The sequence below is a fragment of the Micropterus salmoides genome, unplaced genomic scaffold, assembly GCF_014851395.1.
Source record: "Micropterus salmoides isolate LMB-PRFRI ecotype aquatic unplaced genomic scaffold, ASM1485139v1 Ms_hic_scaffold_2, whole genome shotgun sequence".
NCBI lineage: Eukaryota > Metazoa > Chordata > Actinopteri > Centrarchiformes > Centrarchidae > Micropterus > Micropterus salmoides.
In genome coordinates this window covers 36,366,669-36,388,221 of record NW_024041150.1, presented here as the reverse complement: position 1 = coordinate 36,388,221, position 21,553 = coordinate 36,366,669, and the positions used below count along the sequence as shown (strand labels likewise).

At 39.0% G+C, this 21,553-nt stretch overlaps 1 protein-coding gene and 1 pseudogene across 1 annotated transcript; both read left to right on the top strand.

The window, feature by feature from the left end:
* The first annotated feature begins 1,000 nt into the window (after positions 1–1,000).
* On the top strand, positions 1,001–12,537 carry LOC119913224 (NLR family CARD domain-containing protein 3-like). Its single transcript, XM_038732598.1, is given in 11 exon segments — positions 1,001–1,175; positions 2,286–2,409; positions 4,015–4,119; positions 5,632–5,718; positions 6,855–7,045; positions 7,406–8,098; positions 8,101–9,190; positions 9,397–9,570; positions 9,730–9,903; positions 10,302–10,348; positions 10,844–12,537. Coding segments are annotated over 10 exon segments (3,201 nt in total). The 5' UTR covers positions 1,001–1,175; positions 2,286–2,302; the 3' UTR covers positions 11,377–12,537.
* Positions 12,538–13,383: 846 nt separating this feature from the next.
* Positions 13,384–20,463, top strand: LOC119913225 (annotated as a pseudogene).
* Positions 20,464–21,553: the final 1,090 nt, after the last annotated feature.

The following is a 21,553-nucleotide window of genomic DNA, read 5'->3' as shown; positions in this document are numbered from 1 at the left end:
TCCACATGAAACGGCTGCAGCTCACTGAAGGAAGCCATCTCTTGTTCATGTGTGCATGTAGAGTCGACCTCTGTCTGCCTGACTGATCAACCAATAGGCGGGAAGTTTACCTCTTAAGACGCAGCCCCTCCTCATTCCTAAAGAGCAGACAAATAAAAACCTTTGGGGAAATAAATAGGGTAGAAAATGCAAAGAAAGAATAAAACAGACAAAAAATATTAAAACAAACACATAAATACATTTGACAAAAGTAATTAATAAATAAAGTTGAAGATTATAAAGTACATTAAATAAATAAGGTAACTTATACAAAGATGAAGAAATAAAGAAATTAAAAGAAATATATCAATATCGACATTTTTTTTTTGTATTTTTGGTGCATTGAATAGGATGTTTATTTATTGAGCATTTTTTAACTTCTGTATTAATTTTCAATTGTGGCAGACACGGCCCACCTTATTTACATGTATGTATATAAATAACTACATTTTATTTTATTAACTTGATGCCTTAGGTGACCTGCCTTTTTAAATAAAAAAAGTAAACAAACAGTTATGAGATTTTCATGTTTATATTATTTGTTTTATTTAAACACACAAATGCAGAAAAGGTAGAAAAACACATATCATAGCACACACGATAATCCTGTATGAAAAGAAGGAAATGCATTTACTCTAACCACCAACACCAGAAGAAATAATATAGATACCCAGAGGAGTAATGCCACACCTATTAGTGTACTTCTGAGAAAAACATTCTGCCAATATTTGTTAATCTGGAACACTTATATCAGCCTAAATCCCCATAATGTATGCATGGACAGAAAGCTGAACAAGAAAATGTATCCTTCATATAAATGTCATTAATAAACATACAAAACATCATATTTATTTAACTATGTATTGTATATAATTAATGAGTCAAGGAGCTGGGGGGGCGTGACAGTAGGTCTATGCAGTTATTAGCATGCTCCACTACGTGACGCCAGTGCTGGTGTTTACAGTCTGTGATGATGCTGGGCAGAGTCTGGTCGAAACCGAAAGTTAAAAGCTGACGGGGGACTTCCATGTTTCAGTGTTGTGTGCAACCTTGACATGTCTTTGGAATCTGAAATGTCCAGAGGAAATATTTTGGATTCAAAAAGCAACAAGGAGAAAACAGGTTTTGAAGTGAAAGTAAGTAGCCTTTTATGATCCTGTGTGTTTCCGTCGGTGAGGTCGGACAGGCTGGTTGGTGTGTTGGTTGCTGTTCGTGCGAGTTTTGTTTTTAGCTGTCATGTTGTTTTCACGAAGTGCGCAGCAGTTAAAACCACGTCCACGTCAGTCTTTGGTGCAAACTTTTGACCACAAGATAAACGACATAAACCTAATAAACTCCGATATAATTATTTAAATAAGAAGTCTGCTCACGGTAGCCCTAGAGAAAGCCTATTGTAATGCTCAAGTGTTTGTAAACATTCTTTAGTGCCTTCCTGCTCATGCGCAGTCTGACCGCAGTGTGGTTGTGGTAAACGTAAAACCATAAACCATAGCAAAAACATTGAACCATGTGTTGTTAAAAGTCACGTTTTTTCTCGGCTGTGCTACAAATAAAACGTTGTTTCAACAGCATTCCGACTTTTATCCAAAAACAAACGTGTTATATGCATCGCATTAGAAAAGGACAATAATAATATAACTACATACTTACATAGGGACAGATAACGTACAGGCCATAAATATACTCTACAAGGTTACGAGGTCGATTTATTTGTCATTTTTACAGCACAGGTTTTGAGATGACGTTTGTAGTTCCCTTTGTGCTACCCACCCGAAAAGCAAATTTTATGTAGAAAAAAATAAAATAAGATTATATACTGAAATAAAATAGCCTACTTTATGTAATGTAGCCTATCTAAAATTATAAAACAGGTAGAAAATAATCAAAAAAACTGATAAATATCTGATACCATGCTTACATATGTCCTTTTATTTAATTTTCAATAATTTATAATCCATTCCACATCAACTTTACTACTAGTATAAATTATTACTATTCATCATTTCACTTATGTTAATACTTTAAAATAATGTCGACATTATTTTATATTTTTATATTGATATGTTTTATGTTTATATATTTATATTTATATTTGAACTTTTAATTATTATGCTAATTCTAATACCTTGATGTACAAGTGAGCAATTGTAATAAAATAGTTTCCACTCAGGGATCAATGAAGTATTTCTGATTATGATTTCCAAAACTCTTGAAAAGTGTTTTGGCTTCTAATGGTTGTGTTTCAGCAGCAGCAGCAGTAGAAATGTCTGAGAAGAAGAAGATGAAGAGGAAGCCATCCACCTCTACCTCCAGCTCTGCCTCTTTGACATCTGAACAGCCAGTCAGCTCCTGCAGTGAGCCCCCAAACAGGTAATGTGATGTCATGACCATCACACAGTTTAAAGTTACACAATAGGCCTATATATTACATTCAGTTAAAGGCCTACAAAATCTTGCTGTGTGGTGCATTGAATTTAAAAAGTAGTATCTTACTGTGTGTATTCAAACTAATTTATACATACACATATACACAAAAATATAAACACAACACTTCTGGTTTTGCTACCATTTTTAACGAGTTGAACTAAAAGATCCATCCACCTGACAGATGTGACATATCAAGATGCTGATGCAGCATGATTATGACACAGGTGTGCCTTTGACTGGTCACTGTCTATTTCACATAGAGCTTCTAAGAGCAACATGTCTGGTGAGTATGCAAGCCATTCAAGAACTGGGATTACAGTAGTTGTGCACAGATCATTGCAACGGGTGGCCGTGCATTATCACGCTGCAACATGAGTTGATGGCAGCAGATGAATGGCTTGAAAATCAGGATCTCATATCTCAGTGCATTCAAATTGCCATCAATATAATGCACCTGTGTTCATTGTTGGTAGCTTATGGCTGCCCATACAGTAACAACAGCCACTATAGGGCACCAAGTTCACAATGTTGACATTAGCGAACTTCTGCCCACTTGATGCCCTGGACGTTGTCTGCCTTCTGCGGTACAGGGAAAACTGGGATTCATCTGTGAAGAGAACACTTTTTGCCTCCTCAAGACAGTGATGACAATGAACTACAGTCAAGTCAAGACCCTGGTGAGGACGCCGAGCGCAGATGAGCTTCCCTGGATGTACTGCAAAATTATCTGAAACGGCAGTGAAGATGACTTATGGTAGTGAAATTAATATTCAGCTCACAGGCAACAGCTCTTGTGGACATTCCTGCCATCAGCATGTGAATTACACACTCACTCAAAACTTGTGACGTCTGTGGCATTGTGTTGCGTGACAAAACTGCAAGTTGCCTTTTATTGTGACCAGACAACGCACACCTGCGTCATACTCATGCTGTTTAATTATCTTGATATGCCACATAGTAGGTGGATGGATTACCTTGAGAAAGGAGAAGTGCTCACTGACAGACTTTTAACAAATATGCAAACAAAATTTGACAGATATAAACATTTTGTGTGCAAAGAAGATTTTACTTTTTACTGTTGTATTTTTATTTTTGTTGAGTGTATCTATATACATATATAACTTTCTTAAACTTTTGTGGCGTGGAGTAAGAGTGCAGGCTATTGACGCTGTTTTCTGATAGCCAGGTATATGTACGTGAGGTGCACATAATTACAATCCTTCAACTTTGAACAGTGTAATATTGTCATATTGTTCATAATAGAGAAAAAAGCTGTATTGAGGTAATATATAAATAACTGTATGGAGTAGATATGAAAACACAAACTCTATACAGAATACAGTGCAGGTATACTGTATGTATAAAAGTAACGCTATGTACAGAATAAACAGTTGGAAGTAAATGAATACAGTGTATACACTATAGGTCAGATATACACAGTACCACTATGTCTAAGTACAGCCTCCTATAGTCACCAGCATGGCTGTAGGCTCTCATATTTAGCAGTGTCTGGACCTTTTTAAGTTTATAAATCTTTTCTCCTAACAGTTCACAGATGGGTGAAGCCAAGTCCTCGAGTCCCAGTTGTGTCTCTTTAAAGAGTGATGCATCCATGTACCAGCCGATCAGCTTTGGTGATGAGAAGTTAAAACGGTAATCTATTACTTTGTCCAGTATTAATAAATACATACACGTGTGTAGGTTATAGACAGGGTGCGATTTGCGGGGGGGGGTTCTGTATCCCTGCCACTGCTGAATAATTTTTATTGCCGTTGGGGACAAAATTCATCACCCCCTCAGAGTGATCAATGCCACTTCAATAGTGATCGGATCGATACGTGGTTTTGTAAGGGTTAAATTAATTAGAAAATGCGCTACTTTGGCTCTGATCCAGCTGCCTCTCTGTCTATAGGTAGGCTAATCACCAGGCTGAAGTCTTGCTTAATGTCCCGCCCATGGCACTGTCTGATTGGTTACAAGTCGCGAATAATAGCCTATCAACACTCACGAGACATTTGCTCCGGTGAACAGCAGAGCTGTGTGTCGAAGGGAAGGCAGCCAATAATACTGACGCTGCAAAAAACTTCACAATCTAATGATCTGTTTCCATGATGACAAACAGCCCAGTGTGCCTTTTACACCAGGCAACATGCCTGAACACACAGCTTCAGGGTTTCAATTTTGATGACACTCTTGAAAGTGACGGCTTTTAATCATTCTCTCTTCCCTTACCCTCCGTATTTATTAGGGTACGTTAATAATAAACACGGGGAGAAAACCTTTTTAAACTTTGCAATCAGTCCACAGTTCAAGAGAGGGTGGGTTATAGACATTTTCTTGGCTACTGAATAAGTTATACATACACTACCAGGGAAAAGCTTGGACACACTTAGAAATGTCCTTGTTTTTTAACAAATATTTTGTCCATTAAAAAAACATCACATTGATCAGAAATACAATACATGTAAACATTCTTAATGTTGTAAATGACTGTTGTTGCTGCAAACGGCTGCTTTGTTATGGCATATCTACAGAGGCCCATTATCAGAAACCATCAGCCCTGTGCTCCTAAAGTACATTGTGTTTATCAATCCAAGTTTATAATTTTAAAAGGCTAATTGCTCTAAGAACTTTTTTCCGTTCTTGTTCTGAGAAATTAAACTATTCCATGCAAGACACAGAAGATGCTGTGTACTACTCCCGTTACAGAACAGTGCAAACTGGATGTAACCAGAACAGAAAGAGCAGTGGGAGGCCGCGGTGCACAACTGAGCAAGAGGACAAATACATTAGAGGGTCTAAAGAAACAGACGCCTCATAGGTCCTCAACTGGCTTCACTACCAGTACCTGCAAAACAGCAGTCTAAACGTCAACAGTAAAGAGGCGACTCTGGAATACTTGCTTTCTAGGCAGAGTTGCAAAGAAAAAGTCATAAAAAGAAAAGATTAAGCACTAATCTTTATTAAAACTAATCTTTTCTTTTTATGGGCTGAGATAAGGCCTATGCAGAAACAACTGTCATTTACAACATTAACAATGTCTACACTGTCTTGCTGATCAATTCTGTGTTATTTTAATGGAAAAAATGTGCCTTTTATTTGTGTGTCCAAACTTTTCACTGGTAGTGTAATAAAATAAATTTTTCTCTTTTTACACTTGAGTAGGAAGTCCACTGCTCCCAGTCTTGTTTCGATGAAGAGTGATGCATCCATGTATCAGCCAATCAGCTTTGGTGTTAAAAGGACACAAAGGTAATTTTATTTAATGTATTCAGGAAAGAAAATATCTTGCATCTAAACACATATTAAGATTTGTTTATCAAAGATTTATAAAGAGATTGATCAGATGAAACTATGTGTGACGGAGGTTCATTCACGTTGTGCATCTCTGACATCAGCATTATGCGCCTTCATATCTCTGTTATGCAGTTTAACAAATGTAGAGTGTCAAGAAGTCTAATAAAATGTAAAATTAATTTCATCACAAACATAAATAATAATGGAATCTGGAAAGACAACATGCAACTTTCAACAAATTTACATTTTACTTTACAGTTTTAGCAGCTGTTCTGTTCTGTCCTGTTTGTTTTTTTTTAAATTGCATTTCTAACAGAAGTTTTATTTGTCGTGTAATGGTACATGTAAATAGTTGTCCAGAACTGTAAAGAACCTTCGGTTCAGTACGTGGCGTCCTTTGTTTCGGTTATAATTACTGTTAATTTAGATCAAGGTCTTAGCACATATGGAACATACATTTTATCTAGTATTCTTTCTTTTATTTAACTCCCATTTGTTTTATTATTAGTCGTAGTATTAATAATAATAATGATGATGATGATAATAACAATCAGTCATCTGTGAAGCACTTTAAACTGCCCTAGAATAAAAGGTACTCCAAGCTCCATCCAGCCCACTGAACCATCTGCGACAGCATCTCTTGAATGCATCTATGACAGGGCATCTGAGCTGCTGTCACGTTCGGCTGTAATGACCTGGCCTATTTAACCATGCAAAAGCTGTAGTCGTTCAGATGTTATCTACTACACTTTGTAAAGAAAATGAATTGTAAATTAATAAATGAAAAAATTTTAACCCCTAGGTTTATACCAAAACAAACAGTGTTGTTAATGGCTTATGTTATTTGTGTTTTCCAAGTTTAATGTTTTCAGTTTACATTGTCACTTCAATTGTGCTGCATTTAAAATATGCCTGGCCTTCACTCTGAACTCTCCCTCAGACCAAAAGGCTTCATGCCACGGGGCAAACATTGTGAAACTGACAGTGTCATTCAATTGTTCATCAGACGAGGCTCCCCCAGAGAACACGGTATCACCGTTACTGACTCACATCTGACAGCAATAATGTTTCATTTGTTTATCACCCATCAGCCAGCTGCCTGGAGAGCCGTCCAGCTGTTCAGTGTGTATGCAGGTTTTGAGGGATCCGGTCCATTTCAGCTGTGGACACTGGTCATGCAAACACTGTATCAGCTCAGACTGGGACCAGGATGATTCACCAGCAGACTACTGCTGCTCAAAGTGTGGAAAGAAACCCAGAAAAGATCACGAACAGCACACTGGTAACTTTACATATGTCCTCCATACATACCTTTAGTACTGCTGTTACTGCTACTACAACTAATGCTAGTAACAGATCAATACTTCATCATCACGGTTGGTCATCACGTATTAGTAATGTACCTTTAAGTCAATCAAGTTTCTCTCCCCAATTCTGATTATATAACTTTTTGGTGGTTTCAGGTTCCAAATTGCATTCAGACTTTAAACTCTGACTAAGAACATATATATCAGAATAATAATAAATTGACATTAAAGACATTAAAGTCAAGATTTCGTGTTTGTTTGTGCTTTTTGCATGACCTAAATAAAATTATTTGATAACCACTCATTTGTTATTGGCATGTGTTTGATTGTTACAGGGACCAGCCCCGTTTTGAAAGCCAAGAAGAATCTTAAAGAAGCAATGCAAAATAAATTTACTTTGATATGTGAAGATGATGGGGAACCAGGGACCTCCCTGAACAAAATCTACTCAGAACTCATCATCAGGACTGGAGAGAGTGAAGGGCCACATGAAGAACATTCGTTCAGACACATTAAACATAAATTGGAACGACGATCATCTTCTAAAACGTTTATCAACCTCAGTGACATCTTCAAACCTCTGCCTGGCCAAGAGAAACCCCCCAGAACAGTCCTGACGAAGGGCGTTGCAGGCATTGGAAAATCATTCGCAGTGCAGAAATTTATTCTTGACTGGGCCGAGGAGAAAGAGAACCAGGACTTGGATTTTGTTTTCAGTCTCGCTTTCCGAGAGCTGAATTTGAGTTCAGGTAACAAAAGCTTGCACCAACTCCTGACTGAATTTCACCCTGCGCTCCACGATCTGAAAGATTCAGAGGATTTCATCAGAGCCAGAATCCTGGTGATCCTGGACGGCCTGGATGAAAGCAGACTTCAGCTGGACTTTGAGAACAAGCCGGTAACATCTGTCAGTGAAGTAACATCTGTGGGAAATCTCCTTGCAAACCTCATCCAGGGAAACCTTCTTCCTGAAGCTAACCTCTGGATAACATCCCGTCCAGCAGCAGCCAATCAGATCCCTGCAGAGTTTTGGACATGGTGACGGAGATAAGAGGGTTCAGTGACCCACAGAAAGAGGAGTACTTCAGGAGGAGGTTTCATCAGGACTTGGGTCTTGCTGACAGGATCATTTCACACATTCGCTCTTCACAGAGTCTGGACCTCATGTGCCAGATCCCGATCTTCTGCTGGATTTCTGCCGTATTATTTCAGGAGAGCTTTGGGGGAGACGAGACAGCTGAAGTTCCTCAAACTCTAACAGAGATGATGGCACATTTCCTGTTTGCCCAGATGAAACGCAGAAGCAGAAAATATGACAAGAAGACTGAGAGAAACAAAGAGACACTTCTGAAAACTCACAAGGAATTTCTTCTGAAACTCGGCAAGCTCGCATTTGTTCATCTGCAGAAGAACAACCTCATCTTCTATGATGAAGACCTAGAAAAATGTGGGATTGACATAAAAGAGGCAGCCATCTACTCTGGACTTTGTAACACAGTTCTTAGGGAAGAAGACGTCTTTTCTCAGAAAAAGGTCTTCTTCTTTGTGCACCTGACCATACAGGAGTTCTTTGCAGCTCTTTTTGTCTATGACTGTTTCACAAACAAGAATACAAAAGAGCTCGGCGACTTCCTCGACCTGAAGGACAAAGAACATACTTTGCTTGATCTTCTAAAGATGACAGTTGTTAAAGTGTTGGAGAAGAAGAACGGCCACCTGGACTTCTTCCTGCGGTTCCTCCTTGGCCTCACGGTTGAACCCAACCGGAGAGTCCTTCAGGGTCTGCTGACATCGCCGGACCCAGGCCAAGATACAGACAAGAAAGTATTGACTCACCTCAAAGCCATCCGAAGGAAGACCCTCTCTCCAGACAGTTGCATCAACCTCTTCCAGACCATGGTGGAGATGAGAGATCACAAAGTCAAAGATGAGATTCAGGAATATCTGACATTGTCAGATGGTTCAAAAACAGAGCTGACTCCCCTGCACTGCTCTGCACTGGCCTACATGCTGCAGGTATCGAAGAATGATCTGGATGTGTTGGACTTGAAGAGTTACAACACATCAGATGAAGGCAGGAGGAGGCTGATACCAGCTGTGAGGAGCAGCAGAAAGGCCATGTAAGTTTAATTTCTCTGTAATATGTCAAATAATCAGGTGCTTATTTAATTTACTCTGTGTAGTCTAAGTTGATCTTCTTCTCAGACGGCATACATTCCCAAGAAGCTCCACTAATGAGATTGTTATGGCAGCCTGTATGTTGCCTGGTGATAGGTCCAATGAAAATTACATGATTTTTCTTTACAATCCTATTATCCACCCTCAGACTAGCAGACTGCAAAGTGACTGAAGAGTGGGTTGAACATCTGGCTTTTGGTCTCAAGTTCCCCTACTCACCTCTAAGAGATCTGGATCTGAGCAACAATGACCTGAAAGATTCAGGAGTGAAGCTGCTCTGTGATGGACTGTCGAGCCAACGCTGCAGACTGGAAATAATGAGGTATTTATTAGACGTTCATATACCAGCAACCCTGCTCATCATTTTTAGCAAACCTTCTTTACATTCATTCAGAGATGCAAGAAGAACTTTGAGTGATGTTGCTCTGAAAAGACATCTCACATCTGGATGCTAATGAACACAAACACTGTGTTTTCTCAGGTTGTCAGGTTGTCTGGTCACAGAGAAAGGCTGTGGTCATCTGGCCTCGGCTCTACGGTCCAACCCCTCCCATCTGAAAGAGCTGGACCTGAGCTACAACAATCCAGGAGACTCAGGAGAGAAGCTGCTCTCTGAGCTGAGGGACGATCCACAATACAAGCTCAACACACTCAAGTAATTAAAATGCTGGAGTAGTAGATTTTTTACTCGTCCACTGATCTGAAAGAAAAGTGCTGCTCAGCTCCCTCCACTATAGAGAGATGGAGTGTACTGCCTACCATAAAACTAGATTGTAGATAAGAGTTTTAAACTAAAGTCAAACTGCAAGAATAAAAACATATTTTAACAGATATGCAGTAAATGAGCTCAATGGATTCTACTTCTGACATTTAGATTCACGTCAAGATAATCAAGAGTACCATCAGATACTCGCATTATAGGCACTAACAATAGATACTCTATATATAGATATAGATTTACAACAGACACATCTGTACCTCTGATATTCTGAGATCAGCACAGTGTCAGGTAAATGGTTCTTTGAAAGTTTTAATCCTCATTTTTCTCCACAGTGTTGAACAGGGTGGAAGTCACCGGATGAAACCAGGATTCAAGAAATGTAAGTATCTGAAATCCCGAAGAGTTGATGAATCTTCTGACCACAATGACAAATAGCAAATTTTTATTTCATTTAATTTAAGTGAATTTCTGTTTTCTGTACTTTTTGTCCATTACATCAATAGAGCTACATAAATAAAAGTACTGCAGGCTAGTGAACAATGAGGACAGGTTACACTAAGATTAGAACAAAAATGAAAAATATCCTCTGATTGGGATAATTGAAGTGATGAACTCACATTATCTGTTGACTTGTGTTACTTTGTTAATAGTAGAGGCAAAACTGGACCATCAAACTCATCGTGGATGTCTTTTAGTGTGAAATAAAATATTTCTCACTGAGGCGTTAATAATGACAATTCTTCTGCAGGGAAGGAACTCTGAACCAGAAATATGACTTCATTTGTGTCTCATTGGAGTGATGCCCAGCAGTATTGGCTACAAGTTATATTATTACAGTCTATGTTCCTGAAGTAAAGTGTTTTCTTACCTCCAGATGCCCGTGAGCTCACTTGGGATCCCAACACAGCCCACAAGAACCTCCTTCTCTCTGAAGGGAACAGAAAGGTGACCTGGGTGGAAGAGGAGCAGCCACATCATCATCACCAAGAAAGGTTTGATCAGTGCCAACGGGTGCTGTGTGAACAGGGTCTAGACGGACGCTGCTACTGGGAGGTCGAGGTGTTGGAGCCCTTCAACATCGGGTTAACGTACAGAACCATTGGCAGGAGAGGGGAAGTGGATGATTGTAAGCTGGGACGCAACGACAAGTCTTGGTGTCTGTTTTGCTCTGAAAATGGTTGTTATGTTTTGCACAACAACAAGAGTATCACTGTATCGTCTCTGTGCTGTCGCTCCAGTCGAGTGGGAGTGTATCTGGATTGTCCGGCTGGCACTCTGTCCTTCTACAGAGTTTCCTCTGACAGTAGAGTCTGCCTCCACACCTTCAAAACAGAGTTCACTGAGCTGCTCTATCCTGCTGTTGAACTTCACATTCAGTCCTCTGCATCATTCTGTCAGCTAACATGAACTTTCACTGCATTCACAAGAGCAACACGGGTGAAGAATTGCTCATGGACAGTGAGGTCATCTCCTATAAAATCAGGAGACGTTCTTAGCAATATTTTTAGCAATCTAGACTTTTAGAAAACACACAGAGTTAACCGCTCTTATCTGTTGGTATCATGTCTAAGCAGGTTTATCTCTGCAAAAGAAGGAATATCGATGGAGAAAGATGGGAAGAAGGTATAAGATATAAAGAAGATTGACACACCAGCAGGCTGTAAACTTTGAATACAACAGGGAGTTTGAAGCAGCCCCAGGGGTCGTGGTCATCACTCTTCAACCCCCAGGTATTAAGTTTAAAAGGTTTAGCTGCGAAACTCATAATTTTAAAGTATTTATAGATTAACAAAGTCAGTAATCATGGTCAATGATGAATACATTTAGTTGCTCCGCATACTTGACAACCTCCAGAGGTCTAATAATAATAATAATTTAAACCAGGTATCTGATAATCTTTCCCCAGAAAGTTGTTTTTCATTGCATTCTAGTGAATTTATGGAGTAATCTGGAGGGTTAAATGTACAAGCAGGTGTTGAATTGTGTTAACATACATCTATTAACAGATGCTATTGTGATTTGATTTTCACAGTTGAAGCATTCATCTAGTTTGGGAACTGAGGGGAGGATTTTAATAACCAATTGTTCATTTCTACATGCTTATAAAATATTCTAAAATATTCTCAACTTAAAAGCAACACATTATGATCATAATTTCTATCATGCTTTGTTTAATCATTAAGGTAATAATTTAAAATGGTACATATATATGAGAAAAAGCTGTCTTACTTTCTGCACTTTTAACCCAGAATCTGACTGAACATCACATGCTGCCGTTTTCAAGTAAGAATATAAGCGATTGCATAAATATGGACAATGTTTATTACATTATCACAGATAATGTTCCATTATCATCTTCAATCACGATGTATAAGAAATGAATTGAAATATGAAATATATGTATATTTTAAGAAGTCTCATACAGTTTTCCTGCTTTAGTTTTTGAGGAGCTGTTGCATCTGTATATATTTGTATAAACTGCTGACTGTCCAGTATAATCTCCTTAAAACACCTATGTTTCTGTACCACACTTTATACTCTACTTTGAATTAAAAAGCATTAAGATAAGCTATTGTATTAAAATGCTTGAGAGTGACATAATAGAAAACTGGAGAAAATAGAAAAAACTGTTTGTAGGCCCTGCCTTCAGCTAACAAAGCTCACAGCTCAATATAAAGACAAACATCAGCTTCAATCTTCAGCTATCGTCAGCTTTAATTAAAACATGTTGTGTCATATCAGCCTCCATGAGCTGCGTTAGCTTTGACTTTGGACAGCAGCATCATGTATTATGTTTTTTTTCCATTTGAGTGTCCTGAATATTGCAGGTTTGTGTCGTGTTTGTTAAAGTTGTTTTAACTTTTGTAGCAGACTGTTGGTTTTTTAGCCATGTTAGCAGCAGGACTGTAGGGATGCCAATGTCCACCTCTTTTGTCCAGACTGAAATATCTCAAAACACATTTTTGTTGACATGCATGTTCCCCTCTGGATGAATTGTAGAAACTTGTGATCATCTGACTTTTCATGCAGCTCCACCATGTAGTTTCTGCTCATTTCTAAACGTTAGCAGCTATGCTTAACTAAGATGGTGAACATCACACCTGCTAAACATCAGCGCTTTGAGAATGTCGCTGATATTAGCATTTAGCTCAAAGCCTCACAGAGCGACTATAGCAGCGTGGTGCTTTACATTTAAAAAGTAGTGGTGTGAATATACACAGTAAGATACAGGTTATCTTACTACGAATAAAAGACTAGAAAGCTGGAAGTAAAGATACTGTACATAAACATCTAAAACAGTAGGTCAGATACAAAATACCACTGTGCCTAAGTACAGCGTCACAAAGCCTCGAGCATGGCTGGAGTCTCGTAGTTATGTTTTGCAGTTTCTGGACCTTTTTCTGTCTCTTTTTATTTAACAGTTCACAGATGAGTGAAGCTGAATCCTGGAGTCCCAGCTGTGTTCCTATAAAGATTGATGCATCCATATACCAGCCAATCAGCTTTGGTGATGAGAAGTTAAAACGGTAATCCATAACTTTGTCCACTATTAATAAATACATTCATGTGTGTAGGTTATAGACATGTTCTTGGCTATTGAGTAAGTTAAACGTACACTAACAGGGAGAAGTTTGGACACACTTAGAAATGTCCTTGTTTTCGAATGATAAACAAATATTTTATCCATTAAAAAAACATCACATTGATCAGAAATACAATACATGTAAACATTCTTAATGTTGTAAATGACTGTTGTTGCTGCAAACGGCTGCTTTGTTATGGCATATCTGCAGAGGCCCATTATCAGAAACCATCAGCCCTGTGCTCCTAAAGTACTATTTGCTCATTAGAAAGGCCTTTTGCAATCATGGTAGCACAGCTTAAAAACTGTTGTCCTCAGTAAAGAGCCAATAAAACTGGCCTTCTTTAGACTTAAGAACTTTTTTCTTGCAGAGTTTCACAAGAAAACTTCACAAGAAATTTTTTCCGTTCTTGTTCTGAGAAATGAAACTATTCCACGCCAGACACAGAAGATGCTGTGTACTACTCCCTTTACAGAACAGTGCAAACTTTATGTAACCAGAACAGAAAGAGCAGTGGGAGGCCGCGGTGCACAACTGAGCAAGAGGACAAATACATTAGAGGGTCTAAAGAAACAGACGCCTCATAGGTCCTCAACTGGATTCACTACCAGTACCTGCAAAACAGCAGTCTAAACGTCAACAGTAAAGAGGCGACTCTGGAATACTTGCTTTCTAGGCAGAGTTGCAAAGAAAAAGTCATAAAAAGAAAAGATTAAGCACTAATCTTTATTAAAACTAATCTTTTCTTTTTATGGGCTGAGATAAGGCCTATGCAGAAACAACTGTCATTTACAACATTAACAATGTCTACACTGTATTTCTGATCAATTCTGTGTTATTTTAATGGAAAAATGTGCCTTTTATTTGTGTGTCCAAACTTTTCACTAGTAGTGTAATAAAATGATTTTTTCTCTTTTTACACTTGAGTAGGAAGTCCACTGCTCCCAGTCTTGTTTCGATGAAGAGTGATGCATCCATGAACCAGCCAATCAGCTTTGGTGTTAAAAGGACACAAAGGTAATTTTATTTAATGTATACAGGAAAGCAAATATCTTGCATCTAAATACATATTAAGGTTTGTTTATCAAAGATTTATAAAGAGATTGATCAGATGAAACTATGTGTGACGGAGGTTCATTCACGTTGTGCATCTCTGACATCAGCATTATGCGCCTTCATATCTCTGTTATGCAGTTTTACATATGTAGAATGTCAAGAAGTCTAATAAAATGTAAAATTAATTAACAGACAACATGGAATCTGGAAAGACAACATGCAACTTTCAACAAATTTACATTTTACTTTACAGTTTTAGCAGCTGTTCTGTTCTGTCCTGTTTTTTTTTTTAAAATTGCATTTCTAACAGAAGTTTTATTTGTCGTGTAATGGTACATGTAATATTTTGTCCAGAATTGTAAAGAACCTTCGGTTCAGTACGTGGCGTCCTTTGTTTCGGTTATAATTACTGTTAATTTAGATCAAGGTCTTAGCACATATGGAACATACATTTTATCTAGTATTCTTTCTTTTATTTAACTCCAGTTGTTTTATTATTAGTCGTAGTATTAATAATAATAATGATGATGATAATAATAATAATAATACAGTCATCTGTGAAGCACTTTAAACTGCATTTAAAATATGCCTGGCCTTCACTCTGAACTCTCCCTCAGACCAAAAGGCTTCATGCCACGGGGCAAACATTGTGAAACTGACAGTGTCATTCAATTGTTCATCAGACGAGGCTCCCCCAGAGAACACGGTATCACCGTTACTGACTCACATCTGACAGCAATAATGTTTCATTTGTTTATCACCCATCAGCCAGCTGCCTGGAGAGCCGTCCAGCTGTTCAGTGTGTATGCAGGTTTTGAGGGATCCGGTCCATTTCAGCTGTGGACACTGGTCATGCAAACACTGTATCAGCTCAGACTGGGACCAGGATGATTCACCAGCAGACTACTGCTGCTCAAAGTGTGGAAAGAAACCCAGAAAAGATCACGAACAGCACACTGGTAACTTTACATATGTCCTCCATACATACCTTTAGTACTGCTGTTACTGCTACTACAACTAATGCTAGTAACAGATCAATACTTCATCATCACGGTTGGTCATCACGTATTAGTAATGTACCTTTAAGTCAATCAAGTTTCTCTCCCCAATTCTGATTATATAACTTTTTGGTGGTTTCAGGTTCCAAATTGCATTCAGACTTTAAACTCTGACTAAGAACATATAATATATCAGAATAATAATAAATTGACATTAAAGACATTAAAGTCAAGATTTCGTGTTTGTTTGTGCTTTTTGCATGACCTAAATAAAATTATTTGATAACCACTCATTTGTTATTGGCATGTGTTTGATTGTTACAGGGACCAGCCCCGTTTTGAAAGCCAAGAAGAATCTTAAAGAAGCAATGCAAAATAAATTTACTTTGATATGTGAAGATGATGGGGAACCAGGGACCTCCCTGAACAAAATCTACTCAGAACTCATCATCAGGACTGGAGAGAGTGAAGGGCCACATGAAGAACATTCGTTCAGACACATTAAACATAAATTGGAACGACGATCATCTTCTAAAACGTTTATCAACCTCAGTGACATCTTCAAACCTCTGCCTGGCCAAGAGAAACCCCCCAGAACAGTCCTGACGAAGGGCGTTGCAGGCATTGGAAAATCATTCGCAGTGCAGAAATTTATTCTTGACTGGGCCGAGGAGAAAGAGAACCAGGACTTGGATTTTGTTTTCAGTCTCGCTTTCCGAGAGCTGAATTTGAGTTCAGGTAACAAAAGCTTGCACCAACTCCTGACTGAATTTCACCCTGCGCTCCACGATCTGAAAGATTCAGAGGATTTCATCAGAGCCAGAATCCTGGTGATCCTGGACGGCCTGGATGAAAGCAGACTTCAGCTGGACTTTGAGAACAAGCCGGTAACATCTGTCAGTGAAGTAACATCTGTGGGAAATCTCCTTGCAAACCTCATCCAGGGAAACCTTCTTCCTGAAGCTAACCTCTGGATAACATCCCGTCCAGCAGCAGCCAATCAGATCCCTGCAGAGTTTTGGACATGGTGACGGAGATAAGAGGGTTCAGTGACCCACAGAAAGAGGAGTACTTCAGGAGGAGGTTTCATCAGGACTTGGGTCTTGCTGACAGGATCATTTCACACATTCGCTCTTCACAGAGTCTGGACCTCATGTGCCAGATCCCGATCTTCTGCTGGATTTCTGCCGTATTATTTCAGGAGAGCTTTGGGGGAGACGAGACAGCTGAAGTTCCTCAAACTCTAACAGAGATGATGGCACATTTCCTGTTTGCCCAGATGAAACGCAGAAGCAGAAAATATGACAAGAAGACTGAGAGAAACAAAGAGACACTTCTGAAAACTCACAAGGAATTTCTTCTGAAACTCGGCAAGCTCGCATTTGTTCATCTGCAGAAGAACAACCTCATCTTCTATGATGAAGACCTAGAAAAATGTGGGATTGACATAAAAGAGGCAGCCATCTACTCTGGACTTTGTAACACAGTTCTTAGGGAAGAAGACGTCTTTTCTCAGAAAAAGGTCTTCTTCTTTGTGCACCTGACCATACAGGAGTTCTTTGCAGCTCTTTTTGTCTATGACTGTTTCACAAACAAGAATACAAAAGAGCTCGGCGACTTCCTCGACCTGAAGGACAAAGAACATACTTTGCTTGATCTTCTAAAGATGACAGTTGTTAAAGTGTTGGAGAAGAAGAACGGCCACCTGGACTTCTTCCTGCGGTTCCTCCTTGGCCTCACGGTTGAACCCAACCGGAGAGTCCTTCAGGGTCTGCTGACATCGCCGGACCCAGGCCAAGATACAGACAAGAAAGTATTGACTCACCTCAAAGCCATCCGAAGGAAGACCCTCTCTCCAGACAGTTGCATCAACCTCTTCCAGACCATGGTGGAGATGAGAGATCACAAAGTCAAAGATGAGATTCAGGAATATCTGACATTGTCAGATGGTTCAAAAACAGAGCTGACTCCCCTGCACTGCTCTGCACTGGCCTACATGCTGCAGGTATCGAAGAATGATCTGGATGTGTTGGACTTGAAGAGTTACAACACATCAGATGAAGGCAGGAGGAGGCTGATACCAGCTGTGAGGAGCAGCAGAAAGGCCATGTAAGTTTAATTTCTCTGTAATATGTCAAATAATCAGGTGCTTATTTAATTTACTCTGTGTAGTCTAAGTTGATCTTCTTCTCAGACGGCATACATTCCCAAGAAGCTCCACTAATGAGATTGTTATGGCAGCCTGTATGTTGCCTGGTGATAGGTCCAATGAAAATTACATGATTTTTCTTTACAATCCTATTATCCACCCTCAGACTAGCAGACTGCAAAGTGACTGAAGAGTGGGTTGAACATCTGGCTTTTGGTCTCAAGTTCCCCTACTCACCTCTAAGAGATCTGGATCTGAGCAACAATGACCTGAAAGATTCAGGAGTGAAGCTGCTCTGTGATGGACTGTCGAGCCAACGCTGCAGACTGGAAATAATGAGGTATTTATTAGACGTTCATATACCAGCAACCCTGCTCATCATTTTTAGCAAACCTTCTTTACATTCATTCAGAGATGCAAGAAGAACTTTGAGTGATGTTGCTCTGAAAAGACATCTCACATCTGGATGCTAATGAACACAAACACTGTGTTTTCTCAGGTTGTCAGGTTGTCTGGTCACAGAGAAAGGCTGTGGTCATCTGGCCTCGGCTCTACGGTCCAACCCCTCCCATCTGAAAGAGCTGGACCTGAGCTACAACAATCCAGGAGACTCAGGAGAGAAGCTGCTCTCTGAGCTGAGGGACGATCCACAATACAAGCTCAACACACTCAAGTAATTAAAATGCTGGAGTAGTAGATTTTTTACTCGTCCACTGATCTGAAAGAAAAGTGCTGCTCAGCTCCCTCCACTATAGAGAGATGGAGTGTACTGCCTACCATAAAACTAGATTGTAGATAAGAGTTTTAAACTAAAGTCAAACTGCAAGAATAAAAACATATTTTAACAGATATGCAGTAAATGAGCTCAATGGATTCTACTTCTGACATTTAGATTCACGTCAAGATAATCAAGAGTACCATCAGATACTCGCATTATAGGCACTAACAATAGATACTCTATATATAGATATAGATTTACAACAGACACATCTGTACCTCTGATATTCTGAGATCAGCACAGTGTCAGGTAAATGGTTCTTTGAAAGTTTTAATCCTCATTTTTCTCCACAGTGTTGAACAGGGTGGAAGTCACCGGATGAAACCAGGATTCAAGAAATGTAAGTATCTGAAATCCCGAAGAGTTGATGAATCTTCTGACCACAATGACAAATAGCAAATTTTTATTTCATTTAATTTAAGTGAATTTCTGTTTTCTGTACTTTTTGTCCATTACATCAATAGAGCTACATAAATAAAAGTACTGCAGGCTAGTGAACAATGAGGACAGGTTACACTAAGATTAGAACAAAAATGAAAAATATCCTCTGATTGGGATAATTGAAGTGATGAACTCACATTATCTGTTGACTTGTGTTACTTTGTTAATAGTAGAGGCAAAACTGGACCATCAAACTCATCGTGGATGTCTTTTAGTGTGAAATAAAATATTTCTCACTGAGGCGTTAATAATGACAATTCTTCTGCAGGGAAGGAACTCTGAACCAGAAATATGACTTCATTTGTGTCTCATTGGAGTGATGCCCAGCAGTATTGGCTACAAGTTATATTATTACAGTCTATGTTCCTGAAGTAAAGTGTTTTCTTACCTCCAGATGCCCGTGAGCTCACTTGGGATCCCAACACAGCCCACAAGAACCTCCTTCTCTCTGAAGGGAACAGAAAGGTGACCTGGGTGGAAGAGGAGCAGCCACATCATCATCACCAAGAAAGGTTTGATCAGTGCCAACGGGTGCTGTGTGAACAGGGTCTAGACGGACGCTGCTACTGGGAGGTCGAGGTGTTGGAGCCCTTCAACATCGGGTTAACGTACAGAACCATTGGCAGGAGAGGGGAAGTGGATGATTGTAAGCTGGGACGCAACGACAAGTCTTGGTGTCTGTTTTGCTCTGAAAATGGTTGTTATGTTTTGCACAACAACAAGAGTATCACTGTATCGTCTCTGTGCTGTCGCTCCAGTCGAGTGGGAGTGTATCTGGATTGTCCGGCTGGCACTCTGTCCTTCTACAGAGTTTCCTCTGACAGTAGAGTCTGCCTCCACACCTTCAAAACAGAGTTCACTGAGCTGCTCTATCCTGCTGTTGAACTTCACATTCAGTCCTCTGCATCATTCTGTCAGCTAACATGAACTTTCACTGCATTCACAAGAGCAACACGGGTGAAGAATTGCTCATGGACAGTGAGGTCATCTCCTATAAAATCAGGAGACGTTCTTAGCAATATTTTTAGCAATCTAGACTTTTAGAAAACACACAGAGTTAACCGCTCTTATCTGTTGGTATCATGTCTAAGCAGGTTTATCTCTGCAAAAGAAGGAATATCGATGGAGAAAGATGGGAAGAAGGTATAAGATATAAAGAAGATTGACACACCAGCAGGCTGTAAACTTTGAATACAACAGGGAGTTTGAAGCAGCCCCAGGGGTCGTGGTCATCACTCTTCAACCCCCAGGTATTAAGTTTAAAAGGTTTAGCTGCGAAACTCATAATTTTAAAGTATTTATAGATTAACAAAGTCAGTAATCATGGTCAATGATGAATACATTTAGTTGCTCCGCATACTTGACAACCTCCAGAGGTCTAATAATAATAATAATTTAAACCAGGTATCTGATAATCTTTCCCCAGAAAGTTGTTTTTCATTGCATTCTAGTGAATTTATGGAGTAATCTGGAGGGTTAAATGTACAAGCAGGTTTGAATTGTGTTAACATACATCTATTAACAGATGCTATTGTGATTTGATTTTCACAGTTGAAGCATTCATCTAGTTTGGGAACTGAGGGGAGGATTTTAATAACCAATTGTTCATTTCTACATGCTTATAAAATATTCTAAAATATTCTCAACTTAAAAGCAACACATTATGATCATAATTTCTATCATGCTTTGTTTAATCATTAAGGTAATAATTTAAAATGGTACATATATATGAGAAAAAGCTGTCTTACTTTCTGCACTTTTAACCCAGAATCTGACTGAACATCACATGCTGCCGTTTTCAAGTAAGAATATAAGCGATTGCATAAATATGGACAATGTTTATTACATTATCACAGATAATGTTCCATTATCATCTTCAATCACGATGTATAAGAAATGAATTGAAATATGAAATATATGTATATTTTAAGAAGTCTCATACAGTTTTCCTGCTTTAGTTTTTGAGGAGCTGTTGCATCTGTATATATTTGTATAAACTGCTGACTGTCCAGTATAATCTCCTTAAAACACCTATGTTTCTGTACCACACTTTATACTCTACTTTGAATTAAAAAGCATTAAGATAAGCTATTGTATTAAAATGCTTGAGAGTGACATAATAGAAAACTGGAGAAAATAGAAAAAACTGTTTGTAGGCCCTGCCTTCAGCTAACAAAGCTCACAGCTCAATATAAAGACAAACATCAGCTTCAATCTTCAGCTATCGTCAGCTTTAATTAAAACATGTTGGTGTCATATCAGCCTCCATGAGCTGCGTTAGCTTTGACTTTGGACAGCAGCATCATGTATTATGTTTAACTTGTTTCCATTTGAGTGTCCTGAATATTGCAGGTTTGTGTCGTGTTTGTTAAAGTTGTTTTAACTTTTGTAGCAGACTGTTGGTTTTTTAGCCATGTTAGCAGCAGGACTGTAGGGATGCCAATGTCCACCTCTTTTGTCCAGACTGAAATATCTCAAAACACATTTTTGTTGACATGCATGTTCCCCTCTGGATGAATTGTAGAAACTTGTGATCATCTGACTTTTCATGCAGCTCCACCATGTAGTTTCTGCTCAT